We start from the raw sequence: 26,669 nt of genomic DNA on the forward strand, positions 1-26,669 counted from the left end.
ATCCAATTCTCAGGGCTCTATCCATACGTAAGCCACGAAATTTGATCACGGTAAGACGACGTGAAAATCACCTGAGCTGGTTACTCCTATCTCCTAACTTCCACAACCGACGAAAGAACTTTCAGCCATGACAGATTTATCGTGCTGCGTATGGATGGCGTTTTCAATACATTAAACAAAAACAAGATCCGAGATTCACGACTTCCGGTTAGACAGTTTACAGCTGCTTACGACAGCTTATTGTGTGAGGCGATATTTTCAAACGGATTACTTTTTTTTCAATAAAAATAAATAAATAATATAGTTTTCAGTCTCAAATTTTCTGCATCTCATAAGATATAAACAATATTAAGTAATTCTGATGAGTTTAAAGTGAAAATTTGTTTTTGTCATTTAGAGTTGCATTGTTAAAACAGGAGACATGGTTGTGTTATTTAAAAAAATAGTTAGAGTAGCGAAACAAAGTTTATTTTGTGAATTATCATTTAAATTAGTAGATATATTTTTAAAGAGGTTCTGGGTTCGATCCCCACAGGCCGAAGACTCCCCCCGTGTAGTTAATGGTGACTGGTGCACGTTAAGTCTGTAGAGTCACAAAGTCCTCTATGTTCCCCCCAGCAAATCATACCTCTGGAGGTACTGATCCAGGAGTTTCCTTGTCTTCTGAATTGGGTTTAAAATTACAAGGCTTCGTTGTTGAACATTAGTAGTCGTAAACCCAAGATTGGGTCAGCTGTTCAACGACGGTTATAAAATAAAACAAAAGGTAATAAGTGGTAATAATTTTTTAGGGGAAAAAAAGACATTGGTCTCTTTTTCCTTTTGAAAAGGAAAAAAAAAATATTTGAAACGAAATTGCTTATTGCATTGATTACAGCACTCACTGTAAATCAAAATGTTAAGAGGTACAAGTCAAAATGGGGTATTTTTTCTCTCCGGAGAAACCATATTTGCAATATACAATATAATAATCTATATCTGCCAATAGGTCGAATTTGGCGTCATTGAATGCACCTTTCGAAATTGTTTACTACATGTACTTTTAGTTTCTTGACCCTATACATATATTTATATATGCATCAGGTCAAGAAACTAAACGCATATATATCTATTTTTTTATAACAGTCGTTGAACAGCTGACCCAATATTTTTGGGGGGTTTACGACTATTAATGTTCAACTCCGTAGCCTTGTCGTTTTGAATTCAATCCCGAAGACAAGGAAACTCCTGGATCAAGTATTGGGAGAAATTTGCCTTCGTGGAGGATTTTTTGACGAAACTAACCCGCATTTGAGTTACAAGGAGAGGAAAACCACGAAGACCTCCCTCGGTTAGCCTGACGGCAAGGGGACTTTAACCCATGATCCGTCTACCACTGAGGATAGTTCACTTCAGCACTGTGATCGGTGGAAGCCGGATGCGGAATTCGTATCGATTGGGATTCGAACCCGGTTCGCTTCATTGGAAGACGAACGCTCAGGGGATAGATCCCCTGAGTCATCGCGGCTCATATATATCTATTTGACCATTTCCATGTTTTATTTCAAGTGTCCCTAAAATGACTGAATGATTTAAAAGATCTATCAATTTACGTTACGACTTTATCACGCTAATGTTAAAGATGACATTGAAGTGAAGATTTGAATGCATGTCAAGATGCTTCAAAACAAGCAAAAGTATCAAAGTTAAATAATTGGTAGAAATAGATCTTTTGTAGTGAAATTATTCAAAATGTATTGAGTGATATACTTTTTAAACCACTAATTTTTTCTTATAAAAGCGAAATGCAGTTTAAGACGCGGGGTCAAAATTAGTCAAATTATTAAAAATTTCTTGAGTGGCTATAATTTGCATAAAAATTTTTGACAAACACCATTATTGCTTTTTTCCCCCAAAGATTCCTGAAATATTCCCTTTTTTTAAAAAAATTTTTTTGTTAACAATAATTATTGTTTATTTATGTAAATTCGAAGGTTGTGTCTTCTGCTTTCTCTTCTAATCGATTTCAGCCATTTCTTTTCCTCATGATTTGGTGTTAAAAAAGTAATGGTTACGTCCCTGAAAATTATCAAAACGGTTCCGGCTTTTTTTTGAAGGACTTGCTCTCGCGTAATTTTGAATTGATTCCGCGCGAATGATGAGATAAAGAACATTGAACAACACTTTCGATAAAAGTCTGGTTGATTGTCTGTCGGCATTTTTCAGTTCCGATAATTGTTACACTTTGAAGCAATAGGCACTTTTAGAACATTATGGTTGACATAACAGAGTAAATAATGGTCGGCGCTTTTTCTTTTACTTGCAAATGGAAGACACTTAAACATTATATCTTATCTTGGATAAATACTATTGTTCCAAGTTTCGCACATACTTAAAATACTACAAATATCAAAGTCAGCGATAAAGAATTTAATTTAAAAAAAAATTCATGTCGTAAATAAATTTAAAAATGAGACGCATATTAGTGCAGAGTAGAATTGTTTATTCAGCTAAACATTTCCATTTATAAATCATGATAACTACTAAAGCAAGTTGTTGACTCGTATCATAATTTTAGCACTGATTCATGTCAGTTATTTCAATGAGCAATAAAATAAATTGTTTCGTTACATTGTTCCAATTGATTAGTTGAAGTTGTGGTACTGTATATGAACTGATTCAAACTATAGTTGTGATTTGAATTCAGTGAGTTGCGTTGCTTCTTTTCATAATTTAATAATAACTTTTGCACTTATTCAAACCGGGTTTAATTTTTAGACTGATAAGAAGATCTGCATATGAATTGATTCAAAAGAGTTCAATACACTAGAGCAGTGTTTCCCAAACTTATTACTTTTGTGTACCCTTTATAAATTTTTCGTAACGCTGTGTACCACTAATAAAAAAATGAATGCATTTTTTACTGTAAAAAAAAATTGCACAAAAGTTGAAAATCACCACCGGCTGTTGACACCACTAATTACTAACTGTTAACTCTGCAAAAAAATAGCCAATAAAAAAATATGGAATCATAAATTTGCATGGTTAGCTTTGTTTTTAAATATAAGTTTTTGAAATTTTCGTTGGTTATAAAATATTTCGTATAAGAGCGCGTACCCCCGCTAAACTGATCCCGTACCCCTGGGGGTACGCGTACCACACTTTGGGAAACACTGCACTAGAGGGTGGAAGCAACTTTCAACAGGGTGTCCTGTAGTGTGATATATATAGTCGCACTTCTATTTAATGTACTTCCATTTTGTGAATTTCTCTATTTTGCTAATTTTTTTTTAGAGGAGCCAAGAACATTGTTGAAATTTCTTCGTAAAATAACTTCCAAATAGTGAAGAGAATTTTCTATTTAACTGATTTTTCATTGAGATCCACTTTCTTTATTTCCCAAAATATTTCAGAACATTTCAAACTTTTTAACGCATTGTATGGGGGAAATGGCTTTGACTTGTTTTTCGTAGCCCTTTAACTTTTAGAGAAAGCAGTAAAATCCCTTTCCCTTTTGTTTGCATTTCAAACGAAAAACTCATTTCTAATTAACTGATTTTATTTGTAGCAATTAAACTGAAGAACGCATGTGGTAATGTATGTTTAAAATTACTTTTATAATAAATGCAACTATAATTTAATACATAAATTAAGCTTTTTTTTTTTAGCTGAAAATGCAAGCAGCATGATAGTGTCACACTGAATGATGTTTTATTCTATTCTTGTTTTCCATGCAGATTTCTTTTATCGTTAAGATTTATAAAATAGATAGTAGATAATAGTTTACAAGATAAAGGTGTATCAATTGCTATTTTAATTATGTCTAGTGTTTAGGAATTTGAAACCTGTTTTATGTTGCTGAATTATTTCCAGAAATTGATTTTCTTTTTAACGAATTTTCCAAATAACGAAAATTTATTATCGGGATTTAGTGACTTCGTTAAATAGAGGTCCGGCATTATTTATATATATATATATATATATATATATACAGCATACAACAGCAGGCGACTATATTTTCGGTTTACGACTACTAACGTTCAACTCCGTAGTCTCTTTGAACCAATTTAGAAGACAAGGAACCTATTGGATCACAAAAGTATGATTTATTATGGGAACAAGGAGGACTTTGTGACTAGACAGATTTAACGCGCACTAGTCACTATTTACTACACGGAGAGTTTTCCACCGACCGGGATCAGATCAGACCTACCAACCTTGGCCCAGTGCCCTACCAACCGGGCTATCCCGGCCCTTAAGTTTCTTTATTATTTTATACTTTTTTCATTTTATAACCGCCGTTGAACAGCCGACTCAATTTTATGGGTTTACGACTACTAATGTTCAACTCCGTAGCCTTGTCATTTAGAACCCGATCCAGAAGACAACGAAACTCCTGGATCAAGTATTGGGAGAAATCTGTGGAAGACTTCTTGATGGAGCTAACCCGCATTTGCGTTACATGGAGAGGAAGCAGACTACGAGAACCCACCAGGGTTAGCCTGACAGCAAAGAGATTCTAACCCGCAATCCGTTTTTCACACTATCTTCTCTACTATTATGATTTGCTAAAAGGTTTCTTAAATTAAAAATATTTTTACTAGATTTTTTATTTTATTTTATTTAGCCAAATGGGAATCAATTCACATTTTTTATTCGATGATTAATTATTGCTACTGAAGCTTTCAATGTTATTCTCGATGATGAAATATTTACATCATTCATTTCCTCCTAAATCTTTATAATAAGAGAACAAACAAAGAATGTTCTTTTCTTGCGATATGCGTCATTTTGTCTCACGAAATTTTCTCACCATTGAAGAAAATGTCACAGATTGTGTAAAAATGTAACGACTATTAGAGAGGAGATAGTGCGAATTGAAATTTATAATTCGTAAATCTTAAATGAGGTAAAAAATAAATAAATTAGGAAGTTACCAGAGAATAAACAGTTTCACAAAAACTTTCTTAAAAAGAGTTGCCTAAAGGAAATACAAAATAAAATATTAAAAAATGCCTGCGTCATCGGAAAAAGATTAACAGTTGTTGTTTGGGAATTCATTTCAAGGTCATTTTTTATATTTTACCAGAAACTCGAAATAAAATAACAGTTTTTGAATAAGATAATTTTATCTCTAACTAATATAAACTATTAAACTTAATCTCAACTAAAAAGATTCTTAAGACTGGTTCTAATCTTGGAAATATTTTTGGATTGCTTGCTTACGTTTAAATGAGGATGATTAGCTTGAACGTGTACCACTCATAATCAAAAACATGATTATTACTAATAATCATGACATGATTGTAAAAGGGCGCGTTCTCTTATTAGTTTACCAAAACGCAGAAGTTTTCAGTTATTTTTTTAAACCCTTTAAAAAGTTTTTTTTTATAGTTAAGAACTTAAAGAACTTTAGATTGTTTATCTGTATGCATTTAAGAAATAATTTTTTTAAATATCATTTTTATGTCTCAAAAATCATTTAATGATTTTTTTTTGACGTTGGTAATTTTAATGAAACAAAATTTAAGTATTTTTGTTAGTTTCAAAATGCAATTTGTAGTTATTTATGCAATATAATGTATATTGTAATGATAGTTATTTTCAGTGTCAACATAGTGTATAAATCAACGAACACAACGATTTCAATGAAACAAAATTTAAGTATTTTTGCCAGTTTCAAACTGCAGTTTGTAGTTATTTATTCAATGTACTAGATTTTTTAATGAAATATTATAATAATAAAAAATTAGGTTTTTCAAGTATCCTGAAATGATTTTTAAAAAATTTAAAACGAATTGCATTTAATAATATTATTCATAAATTTGCCTTTGATATTTTTCTTTACATTTTTTTCCTTTGTTGAACAATGCGCAAAATAAAAACCACTTTAAAAATCTTTTGATCTAGCGATCGGATTTTCACGCATTACACTGTAAGAAATTCTGGATCAAATTACGGATTTAGAATTGGGAGCCTCACCTGTAAAATCTATTTTTATCAAATGTTCTTTATTGTATTTATCTGAATATAAAATATTTAAACATGAGCGATGAACTTATTCAAATAGAGCTACAAGTTAGAAATTATCACTGATGTCATTTTTAAAATATGCGGCAAACTGAATTGCATATAGTAAAAATTAAAACAACTAGGAGGCTTCGCCCCCTGCTCGCTGGCGCTCGCCAACCCCCGGAACTGCTTTCGCAGTTCAATTAGAAAATGAAAAAACAGACGGAACAAAGAAATAAAGTAATTTTCAGAATATTGCAAAATGTTAATAGTGTTCCATATTTGTATAAAAGTAATTATAAAATGTAAATGGAGTATATCTTTGAGAAAAAAATTTTGTTCGCCTTATAGTCAATGGCGACTGTGAATTTTGCCTTATACAAAATAAGTATTTTCCAAAAAAAAGTTATTTCTTGAACACATCCGCCAAGGGACAAATTTATATTTTCTTTCAAAAGAGAGAAAAAAAAAAAGAATTATAGTTTGGTGTAAATTAAGATAGGAGAAGAATTGTAAAAACTTACACGTTATCGACATTATTTGCCTTTTTCTTCTGTTCCAGAACATCGAATGGAAATCGCGTGAGGTTGTCAAAAGTGTTGTGCAGGTGGCCATATATATTCTTTTTAGTGAGCATCATTAAAGCTATGATTCACTTATGACGACATTTTAGGATAACTTTCTTTCCGGATATTTCATTCTTTTTTAAGAACAACTTCGCAGAAAAGGACATTTGGCGTGACACATATTTGCTTTTTTAGATAAAAAAAAAAAGTTTTCTTTTCAAGTAATTCCACATATTATTTCACTGAAACTCCTTTTTTTATTTCTACAGTTTCAAGGGCAATGATAATCATTAAGCAAAGCCCGAATATTAGTGCTGTGGTGTAACCACCACTATAAATATTAAATGCCAATTCACTAGTATATAAGACATGTTAACTTGATTCCAACTTGAGTAACCTTTTGATGGATTAGCAGGGTCTTTAATTTAATCCCTATATTGGTGACCCGGACGTGATATGACTCGCCCAATTAGTCCACGTTAAACAGTAGATTTGTTCACAAAATAGCTCTCAAAAATCCAGTGAGGTAAATAAAATTCTCCCGCCAAAAAATAAATAAAGAAAAAAAGGTAATAAGCGAAAAAATATATAAATAATAAATGAATAGCATTAATCCTGCCAATAAATAAAGGAAGAAAAAAATAATGAACAAAAAAAATAAATCAGTAGTAAATAAATGGTATTTATCCAGCCAATAAATAAAAAATAATGAGCGAAAAAGATAAATAAATAGCATTAATCAACTAATGGTATTCGTTCATCGAATTCTATCATAGGTAAAATTCTAGAAGGGAAGTAATGTGGCGTTACTAGCACTATATAAATATTAAATACCAATTCTCTAGTATATAAGACATGTTAACTTGATTCTATTGTATAGTGTGGTACCTTTTGATAGATGAAGGTCGTAATATAAATCCCCATGGAGTTCGACCGATTTCTGAAAAAGTTCCTACAAAATAGTGGTTCTGGAAAATTAATCTTTTCTAATCATGCGATTTCAATTTTTTTTTACTTCGTGAGTTTCATTTTATATAAATTATTTTAAAATAAATGTTCAATTTACGTACCTTTTTTATTATTAATAACCATTTTTTGAACAGTTGAGTAGAATTGTAATGTTTGAATTATTTTATAAATTCTATGTTCGATTTTTTTAAACCATTAAATATTTAGTTTTATATTTAAAACACTCGTACATCTAAATACTGAATAAATCATATTTATGTAAGATCAATCAGATTGAAGCATGAACGAAAAACGTTGGGAGGTTGTTTTTACCATTTGTAGTTTTGGAATTCTTTTTTAAAAAATTATTAAACAGAACATTATGTTAAGAATATTTTTTTTCTAAGTTTTAAGTCAACCGGTATAAAACTCTAGAACAGGGGTTTCCAACTTACATGAGGCTGGGGGCCACAATTAAAAACACAAATCAAATGGCGGGCCGCAACTTTGTCAAAATTTTATGTAGGACTCTTTTATGTTTGAAGGAACATTAAATATTACTGTCAGATTTTTACCAAGTTGTACAAAGCAAAAGTATTGAATTACAAATTAAAATAAGAAGTAGATTTTTAAAAATATTTAATTGTTATTAATAATATTTTTAAAATATAAATAATAAAAATATTAAATAAATAATAAAAATTTGGGCGACAATAACTTTAATGTGCACCTATGTATTAAATAATTTATGTGCAACAGATATCTAATTGTTAAGATATAAAACTTTAAAAAGGTTAGTAAAATAGTTAAAAGGTTAGTTTAAAAGGTTAGTTAAATCTTACATAGTAGCATACAAAATGTTCAATGAGAAAATTGAGGTTAATCTGCTGCAACCACCAGAGAATAGTTATTTACATTTAAAATTTACAAATGTGTGTGTAAATATTTTCGTCCTAAATGAGTGGTCTCAAAAAGTTAAATCGGAGAATTTCTTCGAGAAAATTTCTGATACACACATGCTAAATTATATTCACAAAATACAAAAAAAAAATGAAATAAAAAAAGAGCAACATACACAATTATTTTTGTATTTGAATAAATATTTTCTTGGATGCAAAACCTGAGAAATAAATTTTTTTGCACAGTTGGTATGTTAATTTTTACAGAAACAACGAAATTAGGTTTTTATTAACGAGAAAAGTATTTCAAACCCATATAGATATTATTCGAAAATTGTCCATAAAAAAATGACAAGTAATATATTTTAGTTCGCGGGCCACAAAAAAAGCCTTCGCGAGCCGGATGCGGTCCCCGGGCCGCCAGTTGGAAACCCCTGCTCTAGAATATAGAACCTTCGGAAATTTCTCTCATTAGGCTGGCCGGAATCAGAAACAGATTTTGCTCTTGAACAGATAAATCTGTAAACATTCTTTTTTTTTTTCCTCAAGATTTTCTCAAAAACTCATAATTCTGTAATAACTAAAACTTTTCACACTTCTCTTAGACAGAATTGATCTTTTTCCTTTCTTCTCCTAACACAATTTATTCACAAGGCAATATGCTCTAGTTTTTTTTATGGAAAATTTATAGTTTTTCTGTTAATATAGATCTCTGCAAAAGCTTCCAGTTTGTTCCAATCCGGGAGTTCCCTTGTTTTCTGGGTTGGGTTCAAATGGCAATGCAAATGGCCCTGCTCTTCCTTTGATGTGGGTGTCTAGAAACGCTCTGATACATAGTGATGTCAACTCTTCTGCTTTGTATTTTATTGGATGCTCAGAGTTACCATTAGAAATAAAAAGGAAACAAATTTAATTATTCGCACCTATTAAAAAATATTCAAAACTTTAAGTAAAAGCTTGTCAAACCGATTAAAAAAATAGGTTTCAAGAAAAATGCATTATACATTACACTGTAAAAAAAATCTGTAAATCTTTAACCAGTATTTGGTGCAAAGTTTCTCATTATCTCAGAGTTTAGTTAAATAAAACATCATTTTATTTTAGTTTCACCATACATTGTGAGGTGTGACCGATAAATACTTTCATGGTGCAACTGACTGCACTGAAATTTAGTAAAAGACACTAAACTTTGACTATAAACTGAACGATTTTTGTTTGCGACGCCATGTTTTCTTGACGACTCAGTCTGGACGACTGATGCATGTTGTTTAAAGTATCAACTTAGTTAGATATTTGCATCCAGTAAAGTTCATTTCTTTTATGTTTCCTTTTTAAATTTGGTGGGTGGTATAAAATGGTTAGAGGTATGTCATAAAATAACCTACTTACAGTAGTGTCATAAAATAACCTACTTTGAGCGCTTTAAAAATATCGAATAATGGTGCAACCTTCCTCTGCTTTTATAAAAGAAAAGAATGAAAATAGCTGCTTTACAAAACACCTACTTTTGGTTCAACCGTCTACTGATATTTGGAGCTAGTGAAAATATGATGAAATTGAGCTCCATTTTATGTAGCCAGCAAATGAATACCAATTTTTGGTGCAGCGTGGATCGGAATTTTTAACAATGTACAAGGGGGTGATAATTAAATTTAAAAGAAAAAAGCATACTGGTGGACCATTGCTAAGGACCAGACACACTATTGAGGATAACTCCAGAAATAGTGAACCAATTCAAGCGAAATTTTTCATGAATACTCACCAAACAGAGCCAACAGAAACAGTGGTGACAAAAGGTTAATGGCGCGAATCCCAGAAAAGCAAAATAATCTATAAATGGTGGCCTTTTGTGCAGGGCTTATTAGGAAGTACAGTGAAACCCCGATTTTACGTTTTCGGTCGGACTAGCGATAAAAAACGGTCGAAGCGGAATAACGTAAAATCGGGATTACGAAAAATCTATGTATATTTTTAAAAATTGACACCTACCAGGTAAATTAATGGAAAAGATTAGTAATCTTCACTTTTTCTTTGTTTTTAACTATAATTTCATCTACAACTCGTTCAATACCAACAATTTTTTGCAAATTTACTTCTTGATTTACATTTGCAAGTAAAAATTGTTTTAGAGTTTTTATGGTTTGTAGTTTTTATTGTTGTTACCCACCCCCCTATTGACAAATGGAACAGAAAGAATGCAAGAATTGCTCCTTGCAGCTGAAAAGCAAGTTTTTCTTGTTCAAAGAACTAGAAAAAAGTTTGTGTGAGAGTTGTAGAATAAAAAAAAAATTAATTTGATCTGTTGGTAGAAAAACGCATCAAGCGGGATTTTCATAAAAGGGGTGACGCAAAATCCGGGATTTTTTAACATTATCGGTATAGGCAATTTTCTCGGATCAGCAGAAAATGACGCAAGAAGCGGGATAACGTACGAAACGGACAACGTAAAATCGGGGTTCCACTGTATAATTATTCTTGACGACCAAACAAGTCTTATTCAGGCCATTTTATGGACAGATTATTTATTATGTTTTTTGACAACCACTTCATTTTTAGACTTGAGAGTCTGAAGTAGTGAGCGAGGGAGTAGAGAATTGTAAATGTTTGCCGGGAATCTGACGGCCCAGCCCATGCTCAGAATATCTTCGGCTTTAAAATATCCCAGTCCTATGTGTGATCGGGTAATTATTTCAATAAAAATGAATTGAGCCGTGCGGCTCAGGGGATAGAGCGCTCACCTCCCAATAAGGTGACCCAGGTTCGATCCCAGCAATAGCTGGTCGATTCGAATTCCGCACCCGGCCTGCACCGACCACAGTGCTGACGTAAAATATCCTCAGTGGTAGATGGATCATGGGTTAGAGTCGCCTTGCGGTGAGGCTAACCATGGAAGTTTCTCGTGGTCTTCCTCTCATTGTAACGCAAATGCGGTTTAGTGCCATCATAAAGACCGCCAGGACGGCAAATTTCTCCCAATATTTGATTCAGGAGTTTCCTTGTCTTCTGGATAGGATAGGGTTCAAAACTACAAGACTACGGAGTTGAACATTGGTAGTCGCAAACCCAGAAATTGGGTCGGCTGTTCAACGACGGTTGTAAAAAACAAATAAAAATGAATTGGGGATCGATAGTGCCTCTTAAAAGTGTTCCAATAATGTTTTGTCATGGTTTGATGTGCTTTTGTTACTGTGAATGATTGAAATGGGTAGTTGTTGAATGTTGACAATCACGTAGTCGCTTTGGTAAAAGTCCGAAATATATATACTACGTCTAGTTAACTGCCACTAGTATACTGGGATAGTAGCCACTAGTATAGTTACTACTTCAGGTATGCCATACATCAACGTTTTTTTAGAGTCAAGTGCCACAGCCCAGTATGCATTTAACAGGTACATCGACCCATGATGTTTCTCCTAATCTATCTTCAGCTGATATAAATGTATCAACGAATAAATTAATATCAAATCGGATATAACAAATATTTCGGACATTCACCAAAGCGACTATGTGATTGTTGACATTCACCGGTGAATGTCGACATTCTCTTGATATCGGTCATTCACGGTAACATATTCTTATAAAGTGTGACATAATCTGGAGACTCATTTCTTGAGTTGACCTCAAAAATATGTTTTGGCTTCCAACTAAAAAAAAAGTATAATTAATATGCTTTAAAGGATTATACTAAGATTTCGTTTGACGAGCGAATTTCGTTGAGGACAAACATTCCTTTTCAACTTGACGAAATCAAATTTACGTTTATGGATGATAAAAGTAACTTATGGTGATAGGGTTCGCGATAGAGGCGTTAAGATAAAAAAGAAAAATGTGTGGGTGGGGAAATGATATTTTAATCTATTTCCGTTTCAAAAGTAAATTTTTTTTATCTCGATTTTTATCAGTGAAAGCTTAAATTTAACATCTGCCCAACATCTTGATCGAGCAAACAATAGACTGTTTCACAATATGAAAAAAAAAGACAAATTATTTTTTGTCTTGCTTTACGAATTGATTTTGGCGCCATTTGCCAAAGATTTTACTTTACCGATTCAATAAATTACACGCAACTATATTTCCATTATTTGTATTTTATATGTTTTATTTTATAACTGTCGTTGAACAGCCGACCTATTTTTTTAGGTTCATGACTACTAACGTTCAACTGTGTAACCTTGTTATTTTGAAACCAATCCAGAGGACAAGGGAACTCGTAGATCAAGTAGTGGGAGAAATTTACCTTCATTTAGGACTTTTCGATGAAACTAATTCGCATTTGTGTTACAGGGAGAGGAAATCCACGAGAACCTTCCACGGTTAGCCTCAGGGCAAGGGACTCAAACCTATGATACGTCTACCGCTGAGGATATTTCACTTTAGCACTATAGTTCGTGCAAGCCGGATGCGGAATCCATTATTTGCATATGTAATTTGCTAAATCTGTATCATAATAACGGAATCAATTTCTTAATTTGAGGTTTGAGATACCTGTATCACGTCATATACAGTACCTCATATAATCACATTTGTTTTGAGGGCACTTGATTTTATATAGCGGCTGATTTTATAAAGCGGTATATTTATACTTTAAAAAAAGGGGCTTGAAAGTGAAATATTGCAAATATAATAAAAATTAACTTACATTTGCATTTTGATTAAACATGAGCTACATTTTTTTGATTTTATCGAAATAACCCAAAATATAAACATATTGCAGTTTGATGAGCATCATTTTAAATTGAAAATTCAGCATCGTTGGAGGTGTTTGCGAATTCCATCGAGTGTCAAAGATAAATTTGAATGCATTTCGAATTTGTAATGAACACTCAAATCTTTTCTGTTCAAATTGAACTCGTAATGGATGCAAATCTAACATTCATTTATAATCCACGAACAGGTCTAAAAGTTGTTCGTATTTATTCTGGCTCCACCTTGTTTTTTTGGTTGACAGAATATCTATGGTTTATCTCATAAAAATAAGTAGAGCACTAATTATATTATTTACTGAATTTGAATTTCTTTTTTTACCTTGGTATGACTGCCTTGGTGTAAAGTTGGTAGGGTATACTATTCCATGTGAATATAATACGTAGTGCAATTAAAATATTATGGATCAATATTAAGGTTCCATATCGCGTCTTGATTTAGTATTGAAAAATGACTTAAAACGTCCCCGTTTCAAAGCATTTTAGAACACCTATTTCCTCAAAATAAAGCTTCTAAGAACGCTGTTTTAGATATACATACATAGTAAACTTTAGGGTCACGCTGTGTACCCCCTATGGGACCTATAATAAATTCCTTCGGTAGGGTACACTATCTCATGTGAACATAATACCTGCCTTGGTGCTTCATTCTTTGTTAAATGGGTTAACCGGTAAGTGATGATCATTTGATATTCTGTAACTTTCCTTCATTCATGTGCAATCTTTTGTAACCTTTCACTTTCACAATGATTCACTCATGCAACATGTTTTGACAGTGTAATACTTCTATTCCCTTGCTTATTCCATTTTTAGCGGCTATAAATCAGCGATTTTATTAAAAATTTTTCATTGTACTTTTTTATTTTTGCATTTAAATGTCAAAGATAACTCAGTCAGCACTGTAAAAAAAGTGTAGAGGTGAAATTGAAATAGCTATTCGAAGCAGAAAAAATATATCACTGTAGATGAAGTAAAAATAATGTTTTGTGAAGAATTTTTTCCATCTGCAAGATGCTAGGTTTTTTGTTTATTTATTTTTAAATTTTCAATCTATGTATGCTTACTCTAATTAAATTCTATAGATAGGAAGATTTTTTTTGTTTAGATAACTATCTGATACCTTTCTGGAAATAATTCTAAAGGTAAGGTATTGCGCATAATTCGACAAAATGAATTAAAAAGATTGTAAATATTGATGATAAACTAACTAATTAATAATGTTGATTACACATTTTTAATGCCGTATTCTTTGTTGTTGTCATTTCTGTAATTTTAAACAACAGCTGTGAAATGGATACCAAGATTGCTCTAAGGGTATTAATAGATTGTAATTGCACTTAAGTGAAATTGCTTCTGTGAACAAATGTCATAATATTAAAAAGGAATATTTCGACTTAGTTATTAAAATACCAGAAAAACATTTTAATTGTATCTGTAAGGTGAGAAATCATCGACACTGTCAGCCTTCATCTATAAAAAGCTTCCCCAACATAGAATAGAGTTAACATGTCTTATATACTAGGGAATTGGACTTGTATTTTTGCAGTACTAGACGCACAACAGTACTACCTCACCAGAATTATAACCGTGATAGAATTAGATGAACGGATACCACTAGTTGATGTGAAAAGGAGGGAGAGCTGTACGTTGTGTGTACGTTGTGCGTGATCGAGACTGAGTAGCAACAGTGCGAGGGGGTGGGTAACGTCGCTGTCACAAGTAGCGAGTCAACTGTTCAATGTGGACCATCCATTGAAGTAGAAGCTGTCAGATCTAAGTGGGCGTTACTGTCAAGATAGGCGTCACGTCTGGATGAGAAGTTATCGACCTATCTGAAGGTCAATTTTGAACTTGAACTGGTGTTTCTTACAGAGTGCCTGTCCGCGAATCGGACAATTGACTCTTTCATATGAGCTTGAGCCCATGGGCGCCGGTAGTGTTGACAATGGAAAGATGGGTAGATTGGCGAGCGAAACAAGGTCAACCTTCATCTATCTTATATACTAGTGAATTGGAATTGTATTTTTGTAGTGGTTGACACGCTACAGTACTAAAAAAGATTGAGAAAATTAATTTTTGCATAAACAGACGTTTTAAAAGTTATCTGTCATTTTTCAGCTGCTTTGAACACTGCATTGTGATGATACCCCATTTCTATTAGAATAAGAGCAATAATGTGGTCCATTTCTCCTAACGTTCATATTCTTCCAATTGGGTACTTGCACTCAGTGTTGCCAGAACTTAAGATTAAAAAGTAGCGAATGGGAGCTCCAAAAGTAGCGGATTCGAACATTTTGTAGCCCAAAAATAAATCATATATATATATATATATATATATATATATATATATATATATATATATATATATATATATATATATATATATATATATATATATATATATATATATATATATATATATTTACTGCACTAATTTATTTGGAATATTTCTGTAAAACAGCGCCGTTTGCCAGAAAACACTAAAATTATAATAACATTGGCTAGCTCGTTTTTTTTTCAGCTTTTTTATGTGTAAAAATCAGTCGGAACTGTCTTCGATATTTTAATGTTGGTGCGGTCTTTGAGCTGCATAAGAATACTAAGAGGTTTCGACCTCAGCTCGCTTCGTTCCCCAACCTCAAAAACCTTAATTACTCGCACATAAAAATGTTCTCACTAGCTAATTTTTTTTTAATAAAAATTATCTCGCGTTTCGAGGAAATTAAAAATAAGACCTAACTAGGACCCAATCTCCAACAAGAAATTCGGAAAAGTTCAACTTCATGGGCCTACATCTGTGTGTATTTAAAAATAAAAAGCAAAAAATCTTTTTTTGATAAGCAAAATAATTTATTTAATCATTTCTGCTCTGAAGTTCGAAACAATACAAAGTACAAACATTCAGCTCGCAGATGAGAAATATGACTTTGCTTTTCTTTGTAACAGCATCAATAATTGTTTCAAACTCGATTGAGAATAGTTTTGATAGTAATTTAGTGAACAAATGAATATTTTGATTTGGACCACGTATGAAACAGTATTTTAAAGCGTCTACGAAGCAATAAATATTTTTAACTAATTTTACTAATTTATTAATAACTAATTTTTTTTTCATTTATAGTAGCCGTAACATCTGTTGTAAAGTTTAAAAAAAAAAAAACGATGATAAAAAGATAGATTTGCACTAAATGCTCGTAAATATTTTCTTTTCTCGCAGCTCGCCTTAGTTGCTGTGCTTACTTTACTTGCACAGTGAAACCTGTTAAGCTGACCATCTCTAAGTTATCACCTATCTAAGATTTTGATGATCAAGTGCAAAACTGGTAAAAACAATTTATTATCATTTTTATAAGATGACTTCTCTTATAAAACCATCAAATTGTAGTTCCACTTCTGATCAGTTTACGATAGTTTCACTGTAGTAGCTTTAATAATTTTCTAAAGTCCTTTTATAACACGCAGCATACACATTACCGTGTTTATCATTTAAAGTAATTATCTTCCCTAGTTATTTTGCAATTACTATAAATGTTTCGAAAGGTTCAAAATGTTGACATTTTCGAATTAAAAAAAATTGTCGCTATTCAGTTTTCCTGATCCCTAAGTGCATTATGTTTCAATTAACTTAGTCATTTTTATTCATAATTTCATTGTTATAGTTAATTATTATTTGAAATTTCATAGTATATATTTTTGTTTTAAAAACAAAATCCATCTTTTGCGTTTCATCGTCATCATTGGGTGGGCCTTGGCCTTCTATGAAATATTTCTTCATGTCGTTCTCCTTGATGCCAATTCTGATTATCATTTGCGTTTGGTAATACGAATTTTATTTTAATATGATAACTATCCAAAACTTAATTTTTATTTGTTTCATTTATTTATTGCATATTTGGCAAAATGAGGTGAAAAATAATAACTGTAACCATAGCAATACATATTATAGCTTCCTTTAAAAAAAATAATTTCATCATTTAAAACGGGCAAATCTAAGCTCTAGAGCAGGGATGGGCAAACTTTTTTGGTCGAGGGCCAAAAATCGAGAAAAAAATTTTTTTGGTGGGACAAATAAAACTTTCAAAATTTAAAAAAAAAGGCGATATACAAGTTTTAATTTAAATATTTAGTGAGATGAATGAAATTGCGATTTCGTTTTTAAAAGTTCCTTATATTAAGGTTCGAAGCGAGATGTGTCTATTTTACGGAACAAGGCTAAATGCTTTTCTGTTAGTCCAAATTAGTTAGTCCAAAGTCCTGTAGTTTCTAAGGTTCAAAGTTGAAAACTCTTGTTCACATATATAAGATTAAGCAAACATAGAGCTGATTTTCTGGGCATGAAATATTAAATTTTGGAAACTAGCTTTTGGTAATGATTTGTAAAACTTTGGCATATTTAGAAACAACTGCTTCAGATGATTGTTAGATTGTCCTCTCGTTGGATCTTAAAATGCGTAGTCTGCCAAATGTGAAGTACAATTTACCTATATTAGATTCCTCGAGAAAGACAAACGCTAGTTAGAGCCAATCTAAGACTATTCTATGAAGAACTTCTGCTTTCAACATTTTACCAATTGAAGCTGTCTGTGCTAACTATTTCCATCAATTTATGTTTTGTAGAACAAAAATAGAGAAATTCAGAATTGCTCAGAGATTTGTAAAACTTTGGCATATTTAGAAACAACTGCTTCAGATGATTGTTAGATTGTCCGCTCGTTGGATCTTAAAATGCGTAGTCTGCCAAATGTGAAGTACAATTTACCTTTTTACCTATATTAGATTCCTCGAGAAAGACAAACGCTAGTTAGAGCCAATCAAAGACTATTCTATGAAGAACTTCTGCTTTCAACATTTTACCAATTGAAGCTGTCTGTGCTAACTATTTCCATCAATTTATGTTTTGTAGAACAAAAATAGAGAAATTCAGAATTGCTCAGAGATTTGTAAAACTTTGGCATATTTAGAAACAACTGCTTCAGATGATTGTTAGATTGTCCGCTCGTTGGATTTTAAAATGCGTAGTCTGCCAAATGTGAAGTACAATTTACCTTTTTACCTATATTAGATTCCTCGAGAAAGACAAACGCTAGTTAGAGCCAATCAAAGACTATTCTATGAAGAACTTCTGCTTTCAACATTTTACCAATTGAAGCTGTCTGTGCTAACTATTTCCATCAATTTATGTTTTGTAGAACAAAAATAGAGAAATTCAGAATTGCTCAGAGATTTGTAAAACTTTGGCATATTTAAAAACAACTGCTTCAGATGATTGTTAGATTGTCCGCTCGTTGGATCTTAAAATGCGTAGTCTGCCAAATGTGAAGTACAATTTACCTTTTTACCTATATTAGATTCCTCGAGAAAGACAAACGCTAGTTAGAGCCAATCAAAGACTATTCTATGAAGAACTTCTGCTTTCAACATTTTACCAATTGAAGCTGTGTGTGCTAACTATTTCCATCAATTTATGTTTTGTAGAACAAAAATAGAGAAATTCAGAATTGCTCAGAGATTTGTAAAACTTTGGCATATTTAGAAACAACTGCTTCAGATGATTGTTAGATTGTCCGCTCGTTGGATCTTAAAATGCGTAGTCTGCCAAATGTGAAGTACAATTTACCTTTTTACCTATATTAGATTCCTCGAGAAAGACAAACGCTAGTTAGAGCCAATCAAAGACTATTCTATGAAGAACTTCTGCTTTCAACATTTTACCAATTGAAGCTGTCTGTGCTAACTATTTCCATCAATTTATGTTTTGTAGAACAAAAATAGAGAAATTCAGAATTGCTCAGAGATTTGTAAAACTTTGGCATATTTAGAAACAACTGCTTCAGATGATTGTTAGATTGTCCGCTCGTTGGATCTTAAAATGCGTAGTCTGCCAAATGTGAAGTACAATTTACCTTTTTACCTATATTAGATTCCTCGAGAAAGACAAACGCTAGTTAGAGCCAATCAAAGACTATTCTATGAAGAACTTCTGCTTTCAACATTTTTCCAATTGAAGCTGTCTGTGCTAACTATTTCCATCAATTTATGTTTTGTAGAACAAAAATAGAGAAATTCAGAATTGCTCAGAGATTTGTAAAACTTTGGCATATTTAGAAACAACTGCTTCAGATGATTGTTAGATTGTCCGCTCGTTGGATCTTAAAATGCGTAGTCTGCCAAATGTGATGTACAATTTACCTTTTTACCTATATTAGATTCCTCGAGAAAGACAAACGCTAGTTAGAGCCAATCAAAGACTATTCTATGAAGAACTTCTGCTTTCAACATTTTACCAATTGAAGCTGTCTGTGCTAACTATTTCCATCAATTTATGTTTTGTAGAACAAAAATAGAGAAATTCAGAATTGCTCAGAGATTTGTAAAACTTTGGCATATTTAGAAACAACTGCTTCAGATGATTGTTAGATTGTCCGCTCGTTGGATTTTAAAATGCGTAGTCTGCCAAATGTGAAGTACAATTTACCTTTTTACCTATATTAGATTCCTCGAGAAAGACAAACGCTAGTTAGAGCCAATCAAAGACTATTCTATGAAGAACTTCTGCTTTCAACATTTTACCAATTGAAGCTGTCTGTGCTAACTATTTCCATCAATTTATGTTTTGTAGAACAAAAATAGAGAAATTCAGAATTGCTCAGAGATTTGTAAAACTTTGGCATATTTAGAAACAACTGCTTCAGATGATTGTTAGATTGTCCGCTCGTTGGATCTTAAAATGCGTAGTCTGCCAAATGTGAAGTACAATTTACCTTTTTACCTATATTAGATTCCTCGAGAAAGACAAACGCTAGTTAGAGCCAATCAAAGACTATTCTATGAAGAACTTCTGCTTTCAACATTTTACCAATTGAAGCTGTCTGTGCTAACTATTTCCATCAATTTATGTTTTGTAGAACAAAAATAGAGAAATTCAGAATTGCTCAGAGATTTGTAAAACTTTGGCATATTTAGAAACAACTGCTTCAGATGATTGTTAGATTGTCCGCTCGTTGGATCTTAAAATGCGTAGTCTGCCAAATGTGAAGTACAATTTACCTTTTTACCTATATTAGATTCCTCGAGAAAGACAAACGCTAGTTAGAGCCAATCTAAGACTATTCTATGAAGAACTTCTGCTTTCAACATTTTACCAATTGAAGCTGTCTGTGCTAACTATTTCCATCAATTTATGTTTTGTAGAACAAAAATAGAGAAATTCAGAATTGCTCAGAGATTTGTAAAACTTTGGCATATTTAGAAACAACTGCTTCAGATGATTGTTAGATTGTCCGCTCGTTGGATCTTAAAATGCGTAGTCTGCCAAATGTGAAGTACAATTTACCTTTTTACCTATATTAGATTCCTCGAGAAAGACAAACGCTAGTTAGAGCCAATCAAAGACTATTCTATGAAGAACTTCTGCTTTCAACATTTTACCAATTGAAGCTGTCTGTGCTAACTATTTCCATCAATTTATGTTTTGTAGAACAAAAATAGAGAAATTCAGAATTGCTCAGAGATTTGTAAAACTTTGGCATATTTAGAAACATGAACATTTTTAGAACGTCATTAGAACATATTTAGAACGTGATTTACAAAAGTGAAATGAATTCACTAAAAAGCATTTAACAGTACGATATTTTTTGGAAACTCATTGTCATTCACAACAACTATTTTCATTCATCAGGTAAAATGACTTTGGATTTAATTTTTCTGAGCTTCAAAGCGAGTAACGTGATTTTTTTTCTCCAGAAGATAAACGATTAATAATAGCTGGAGTTAAAAAACATTTTCCCCATCATACTCTCCGTGCATTTTTCCATATATATCTTTGCGATTTCCCGAGTCTACGATTTGAAACATAAACATGAAAAGATTATAGACTCCATCAGTAAAACATATCAAGAATCCAAAACTGAAGCGAGAACGTTTTCAACAACAACAACAAAAATGTCCTTTTTAAAAATGGTAAAGAAGCTGCAAACTTTCAGAATTATTTTATAATGGGAAGGGAAAAAATTAAAAAATATATATATATTTCAGTAAGGAAAAGAAGTAGCGCATATTTAAGATTTGTAGCATTCGAAAAATAATAAGTAGCCCAAAAAGTAGCAAGTAGCGAAAATTCAATTTTCAGTAGCGGGGACTTTTAAAAGTAGCCCAATCCGCTACTTGTAGCCCAATCTGGCAACACTGCTTGCACTTCAAGAAGATCTGATATACCCACAATGACGTCATGTGACCTATGACGTCAGCGCCAGCAGATCGCTTATAAGCAAAATGGCGTCTTAAAGTTGTGCTAAGTTTCTTCACATAAGTTAGAACGTCAACTAACGTGAAGTGATTTAAATGCAGCACCGTATCACGTATCAAATATTGTTGAAAGATAATTCTTTCTCCTCTTTTACTTAACTCAGATTTATTATTTGTTTATGTATTTTTTTGTAACCGTGATATATTTTTGTTTTGAGTACCTGACAACTTCAATGCATAATTAGTTTGTTTATGTGAAAGTATGTTGTTATTGTGAAAGAATCTTTTTGTAAGAATGTGGAATGTATCATATAAGAGAATTGATCCTTGCCGGGTTTAGCTCACTCGAAATAGAATAGAAAGAATCGTTGCTAACGTAAACAAATTCAACGTTTCAACAACCAATCAAGATCGAGATAACCCGCATACGTCACTTGCAGGTATAGGTATCCCATTGGATAGAAGTGATATCGCGACATTTTAGCCGTTTAGGATGATAATTATAAATATCACAGCATTTTTGTTTCGATTCTTCCCCTTATCCAATGACAGTATTCATTTTTCCATTGCTTAGATTCTTTTTTAATTTTCATATTATTTCATATAATATAATAATTATTTTTATCAGGTATTTTTGGAATATTATTTTACTCATACATTAAATATTTATTTTAATTATTATCCGTTTTTTATTAAATTTATAAATACAATTAGCGATTCATAATTCTTTTTTTCTTCTTCAAAAAACTCTTATAAAATCTGGTTTCGAAAATTTTGAAAGGCATTATTCTTAAATTTTTTGAGGCTTCTTAGAGATCTTTTCTGATTTCTTGCATTATTTTTCGACCATCTACATCCTAGTCCAACTTATGAGAAATCGTATAATTTTAAAATATTCCATATTACCTTCATTCGATAGGAAATTAAGAAAATAAAAAACTATGAAAATTCAGAAAACTTGCTTTAGGAAAAAAAATTTTTTTTTAAAGGAGTAATTCCGAGAAACAGCTGGAAATGTTTGAAGCAAATAAAGATGTCAATCAAAATAGCAATGTTTTATGCTCGTAGCAATTAACTTGCTCATTATACTGCTCTTGTACTCGAATCAACAGTACTCCTTTCGTTTCAAATGACATCTCTTTGCGATGTGTACCGCTTCTTCTGGAAGAGAGCGTTTTATAAGTGGATGTTCTTTCAACTTTTTCATTTTATCACAAACATTTTTACTGATAGGTTATATAATTTCGATTTTAGATAAAATAATTTATTTTATGACCGGCGCTCAACAGCCGACCCAACACTGAATTTACGATTACCAATGTTTTACTCCTTAGCCTTGTCCTTTTGAACCCAATCCATAAGACAAACGAACTTCTGGATCAAGTATTTTTTAATTTTATTTTATAACCGTTGTTAAGCAGCAGACCCAATTTTTGCGTTTACGACTACTAATGTTAAATTCTGTTTCCTTGTCATTTTCAACACAATCCAGAAGACAAGGGAACTCCTTAGTTCAAGTATTGGGGGAAATTTGCCTTCGTGGAGGACTTTTTGATGGAACTAACTCGCATTTGCGTTGCATGGAAAGGAAAACGGCTAAAACCTCCCATGGTTAGCCTGAAGGCAAGGGGACTCCAACCCTTGATCCGTCTATCATTAAGGATATTTTAAGTCAGCACTGTGGTGGGAGCAAGCAGGATGCGGAATTCGTATGGACCAGCCATTGCTGGGATTCACCTCATTGAAAGGCAAACGCTCTATACCCTGAGCCATTACGGCTCCTGGACCGTGTATTAGGGCAAACTAGTCTTTGTGGAGGACTTTTTGATGGAACTAACCCACATTTTGCACTGAATTGGAGAGGAAAAACTAGCGAAAACCTGCCTTGGTTAGCCATACGGCAAGGGGACTTAGATTACTTATTTGTTTTTACGCTTGTTTCACTGAGTATTGCAACAAATCAAATCGATTTAACTGTTCAAATCGATATACAAAGCCAGAAAATGTTTACGATCTTGCCACAAACTATAAGTTTTGAAAAAACAAATTAATAACAAAATTTATTAATCCATACTTTTCTGAAATAGTTAATTTAAATTGGATTGATTACTGAAAATAACGCTTGTTTTTTGTTGCTCTTTTTTTAAAAAATCTTTTTATTTAAAGACTGATAGCAAAAATTGAATGATAAACATTGTACTCGTCTTCGAGTTCAGTCTATGTCTGACTTTAAGAAGAAAAAAAAGTGATTTATATTTAGCATGTTCAGCTAATAAATGGTTTAAAAATACCCAAGTGTTTTCAACGCACTATATCATTTTAAGATCACTTATTTAAAGAAAAAGGAATTATTATCAAATCAAATTTTGGCGATTCAACAAAAATGCGTATTTGTCAATACTCTCTGATTAAACATTCGAGATTTTAATTCACTCCTTCAATGACTCATTTAATGTCAAGCAGATTATACTTTATTCCCTTAGATTTTGACCTGTCTGTTTTTTTCTTCTTTTAAAACGTGTCCCTTCTTTAACACTCTTAATTGTTAAAAATCAAAAATATGCCGAAAGAAATTAAAAATTACAATCACTATACATACACATTAATTATAGTCTCTGGCTGAATTATTAGACGTACTGTAAGATTCCATGTAAAATCTTAACTATCAGGTAATAGTATACAGCTTTAGTGTTGTTACCCGATTTGTACTTGTTTACATTCGTGTATCCAATTTTTGACTCTCAAAATATTTAGACGTTTTTTGACTCCCAAAATGTAAGGGAGGTTATCTGCTTTATGGCTAATTCCAATAAATTGTTCCCTAACAGTTTAGCCAGGGGAGTAGAGAAACTTTTAGTCCCCCCTCCTCCCTAATGTTAATTTCACTTTTTTTCTCACTTAATAGCACCTAAAAAGTAGCATTTCGAATTTCTTTAATTATTTTGCTCAAGTTTTAGACATTTCCGTCATTTAAAATTCTATAACTGGTGTAAAATTTTGTATAATTTTTTTTCCTCCAATGCCCACCAGGATAATGACCTAGATCACACAGGCACCTGAAGGGCAGATTTGTTGACCACTCTTTCAGGGGCACCCTATTAGGTGGGCCAACGTTGCTCCCACAGTAGGGACATGTAGTACAGAGAGAAGGAAAAAACATCCGGGATTCGAACCCAGAACCTTTCTGATGCAAGGGCAGTTCCCTAACCCCTACACAGGCCGGTCGGGTGAATTTTGTATCATACTAAATTAAATTTTTTTTAAATGCTATTATTAAAATAGTAATAAAAAATAACTATAAAAATATCTTCTTATTTAAGATTTGGAGAATCGAGTTTAATAATTGTGTGAGAAAATTATTTGATTATAGATATTTGGTTACCTTTAATGAAATTTTAGATATTTTTGATTTAAAAATAATGAATACTTTCTGTAAGAAGATCAATTAAAAAACTTAATAGGAATTTGTATGCAATTTCTTGAACTATTTATGATCCATATCATTAACACTAATCATTTTCGTAAAAGCATATAAATAGTCATTCTTCATCCATTGGATGAATAATGTTATAAAAGCTTTATATTACCCAGTGGTCGGAAGTAGCTTACTTCAAGTAGTGAAACTATTGTAGTCGTTACTTTTTTTCATACTTTGCAGTGTTCTAATTTTTTTTAAAAAGTAGTATAGTGAGGAGTACGATATGGAAAAAGAGTAGTTTGTATCGATTCCTGGCAATTACTTTTATCGTTAATTTAGAAAAGACACGATGCTCTAACGCAACTCATTTTTCGAAATTTAATAGATACAAATCTTCGAGGGTTCGTCAATGAAAATGACACTGTAGCTGCAGCTGAGTGTTAGCATAAATTACATATTTTAAATCATGTATAACTAGTTTTTAAATTAGCCGCTATGAAAAAATAGATAATGAATCATTTGGATTTCACTTTTACATGCGAATGCACACTCGTGTGAAACATTGATGTTCTTTAAAAGTAAAGGAATGTATTTTCGATGTATGAACTTAATTTCTTAGAGGAAATAAAAAAAAAGCAATGAACAATTACAAAAATTGCAAGTATTTGATAATATCGGAATTCTTAAATTAAATATTCGCTGTCAAAAAAGGAATAAAAAGTTGAAAGTTAAATGAACAAATTCGAAAAAAATAAAGTTTGTGAATAACAAAACTGGTACATGTAAACGTGAATAAATATTTTTTAATTATTCCCTTATATTTAATGGAAGCTTATTTTTTTTCAAAACAATTTTGAGCATAAGAGTAAATTCAGTTTTTCAGCAAAATACGCCTCTTTAAAGTAGTAAAGTAGGGAAAATTAGTGTACTACAGTTCCTGACCAAATTATTGGACGCACTGAAAGATTATACGTAAAATCTTATCAGGTCATACTATACAGCTTTATTGTTTTTAATGTGACTGAAACCGGTTTGCACTTGCTCACTTTTGGGTACCAATGGGTTAAATTAGGCGATATATAATATAGATTTGACGATTGGTCAAATTAGACTATATATTATATAAATATAGAATATTTATTACATCAGGTATTATATTGCAATAATTAGAGCAAATTATTAAGCGCACTGTTGTTTCTTAATAATGCAGGAGTTTATAGGCAATACTTTTATATATAAATATAAACCTAATGGGTTTTTATGCAGAGGAATTTTTATATACTTCCTATTTGTATTTATTTTTAACGTATTGCAGTACAATGTTAACCAATGGATACACGAATGTAAACAAATGCAAACAGGTTTCATCCCAGTAGAAACAATGCAACTGTATAGTATCACCTGATAGTTTTAATTTTGCATAGAATCTTATAGTGCTTCTAATAATATGGCCAGGGACAGTAATTGTCGACCTGTTGTCCCCCCCCCCCTCAACGCACCATAGGCCAGATTCAAAGATAAATGAGAACTTACTTCGACATTTAAGCTTAGAATAGTTCAGTAATTCCAACAGTTTTTTCACTTGGATAATGAAATTATCGATAATAGTCCGAAGTGCCATGACGAAAACAATTCGGATTATCTTCGAAAAAAGAAGGGTAGAGAGTACACCTTTACCTAGGCTGTGCAACTGATTAAAGGAAGGTACACCTGTTCCTTGTTGCACACCTCAAAAAAGAAGCGTGACGGCAATTCAAACCTTTGCACTCCCCAGAATTCTTCACACAATCGATTGTGCCTATAGAATTAAGAATTTTACCGTTACTGAAATTTTCTAGAAAGATTAGATTATCTAGAAAAAAATATCGGTTGAGAAATGAAGAGTTTCAATACGTGCGTC

General features: G+C 32.1%; 2 protein-coding genes across 5 annotated transcripts in view; one reads left to right on the forward strand and one right to left on the reverse strand.

Annotated features, from left to right (window-relative positions):
• The window catches only part of LOC107449752 (guanylate kinase), a 41,345-nt gene extending 14,876 nt beyond the window's left edge, over positions 1 to 26,469 (reverse strand). Inside the window, exon 1 of one of the 2 annotated variants that reach the window (XM_016065392.5) lies at positions 26,303 to 26,469. In XM_016065392.5, the coding sequence (XP_015920878.1) occupies positions 26,303 to 26,390 (88 nt within the window). In that variant the 5' untranslated portion in view covers positions 26,391 to 26,469. Of the gene's footprint in view, positions 1 to 6,515; positions 6,651 to 26,302 lie in introns of those variants that run through there. The other variant, XM_016065391.5, reaches the window with a different exon arrangement.
• Positions 1 to 26,669, forward strand: part of Ufl1 (UFM1 specific ligase 1) — a 178,834-nt gene that overhangs the window by 77,110 nt on the left and 75,055 nt on the right. The window lies entirely within an intron of this gene.

The sequence above is a fragment of the Parasteatoda tepidariorum genome, chromosome 2 (genome assembly GCF_982258835.1).
Source record: "Parasteatoda tepidariorum strain Cologne lab strain chromosome 2, Ptep-v5.0, whole genome shotgun sequence".
NCBI classification, from domain to species: domain Eukaryota; kingdom Metazoa; phylum Arthropoda; class Arachnida; order Araneae; family Theridiidae; genus Parasteatoda; species Parasteatoda tepidariorum.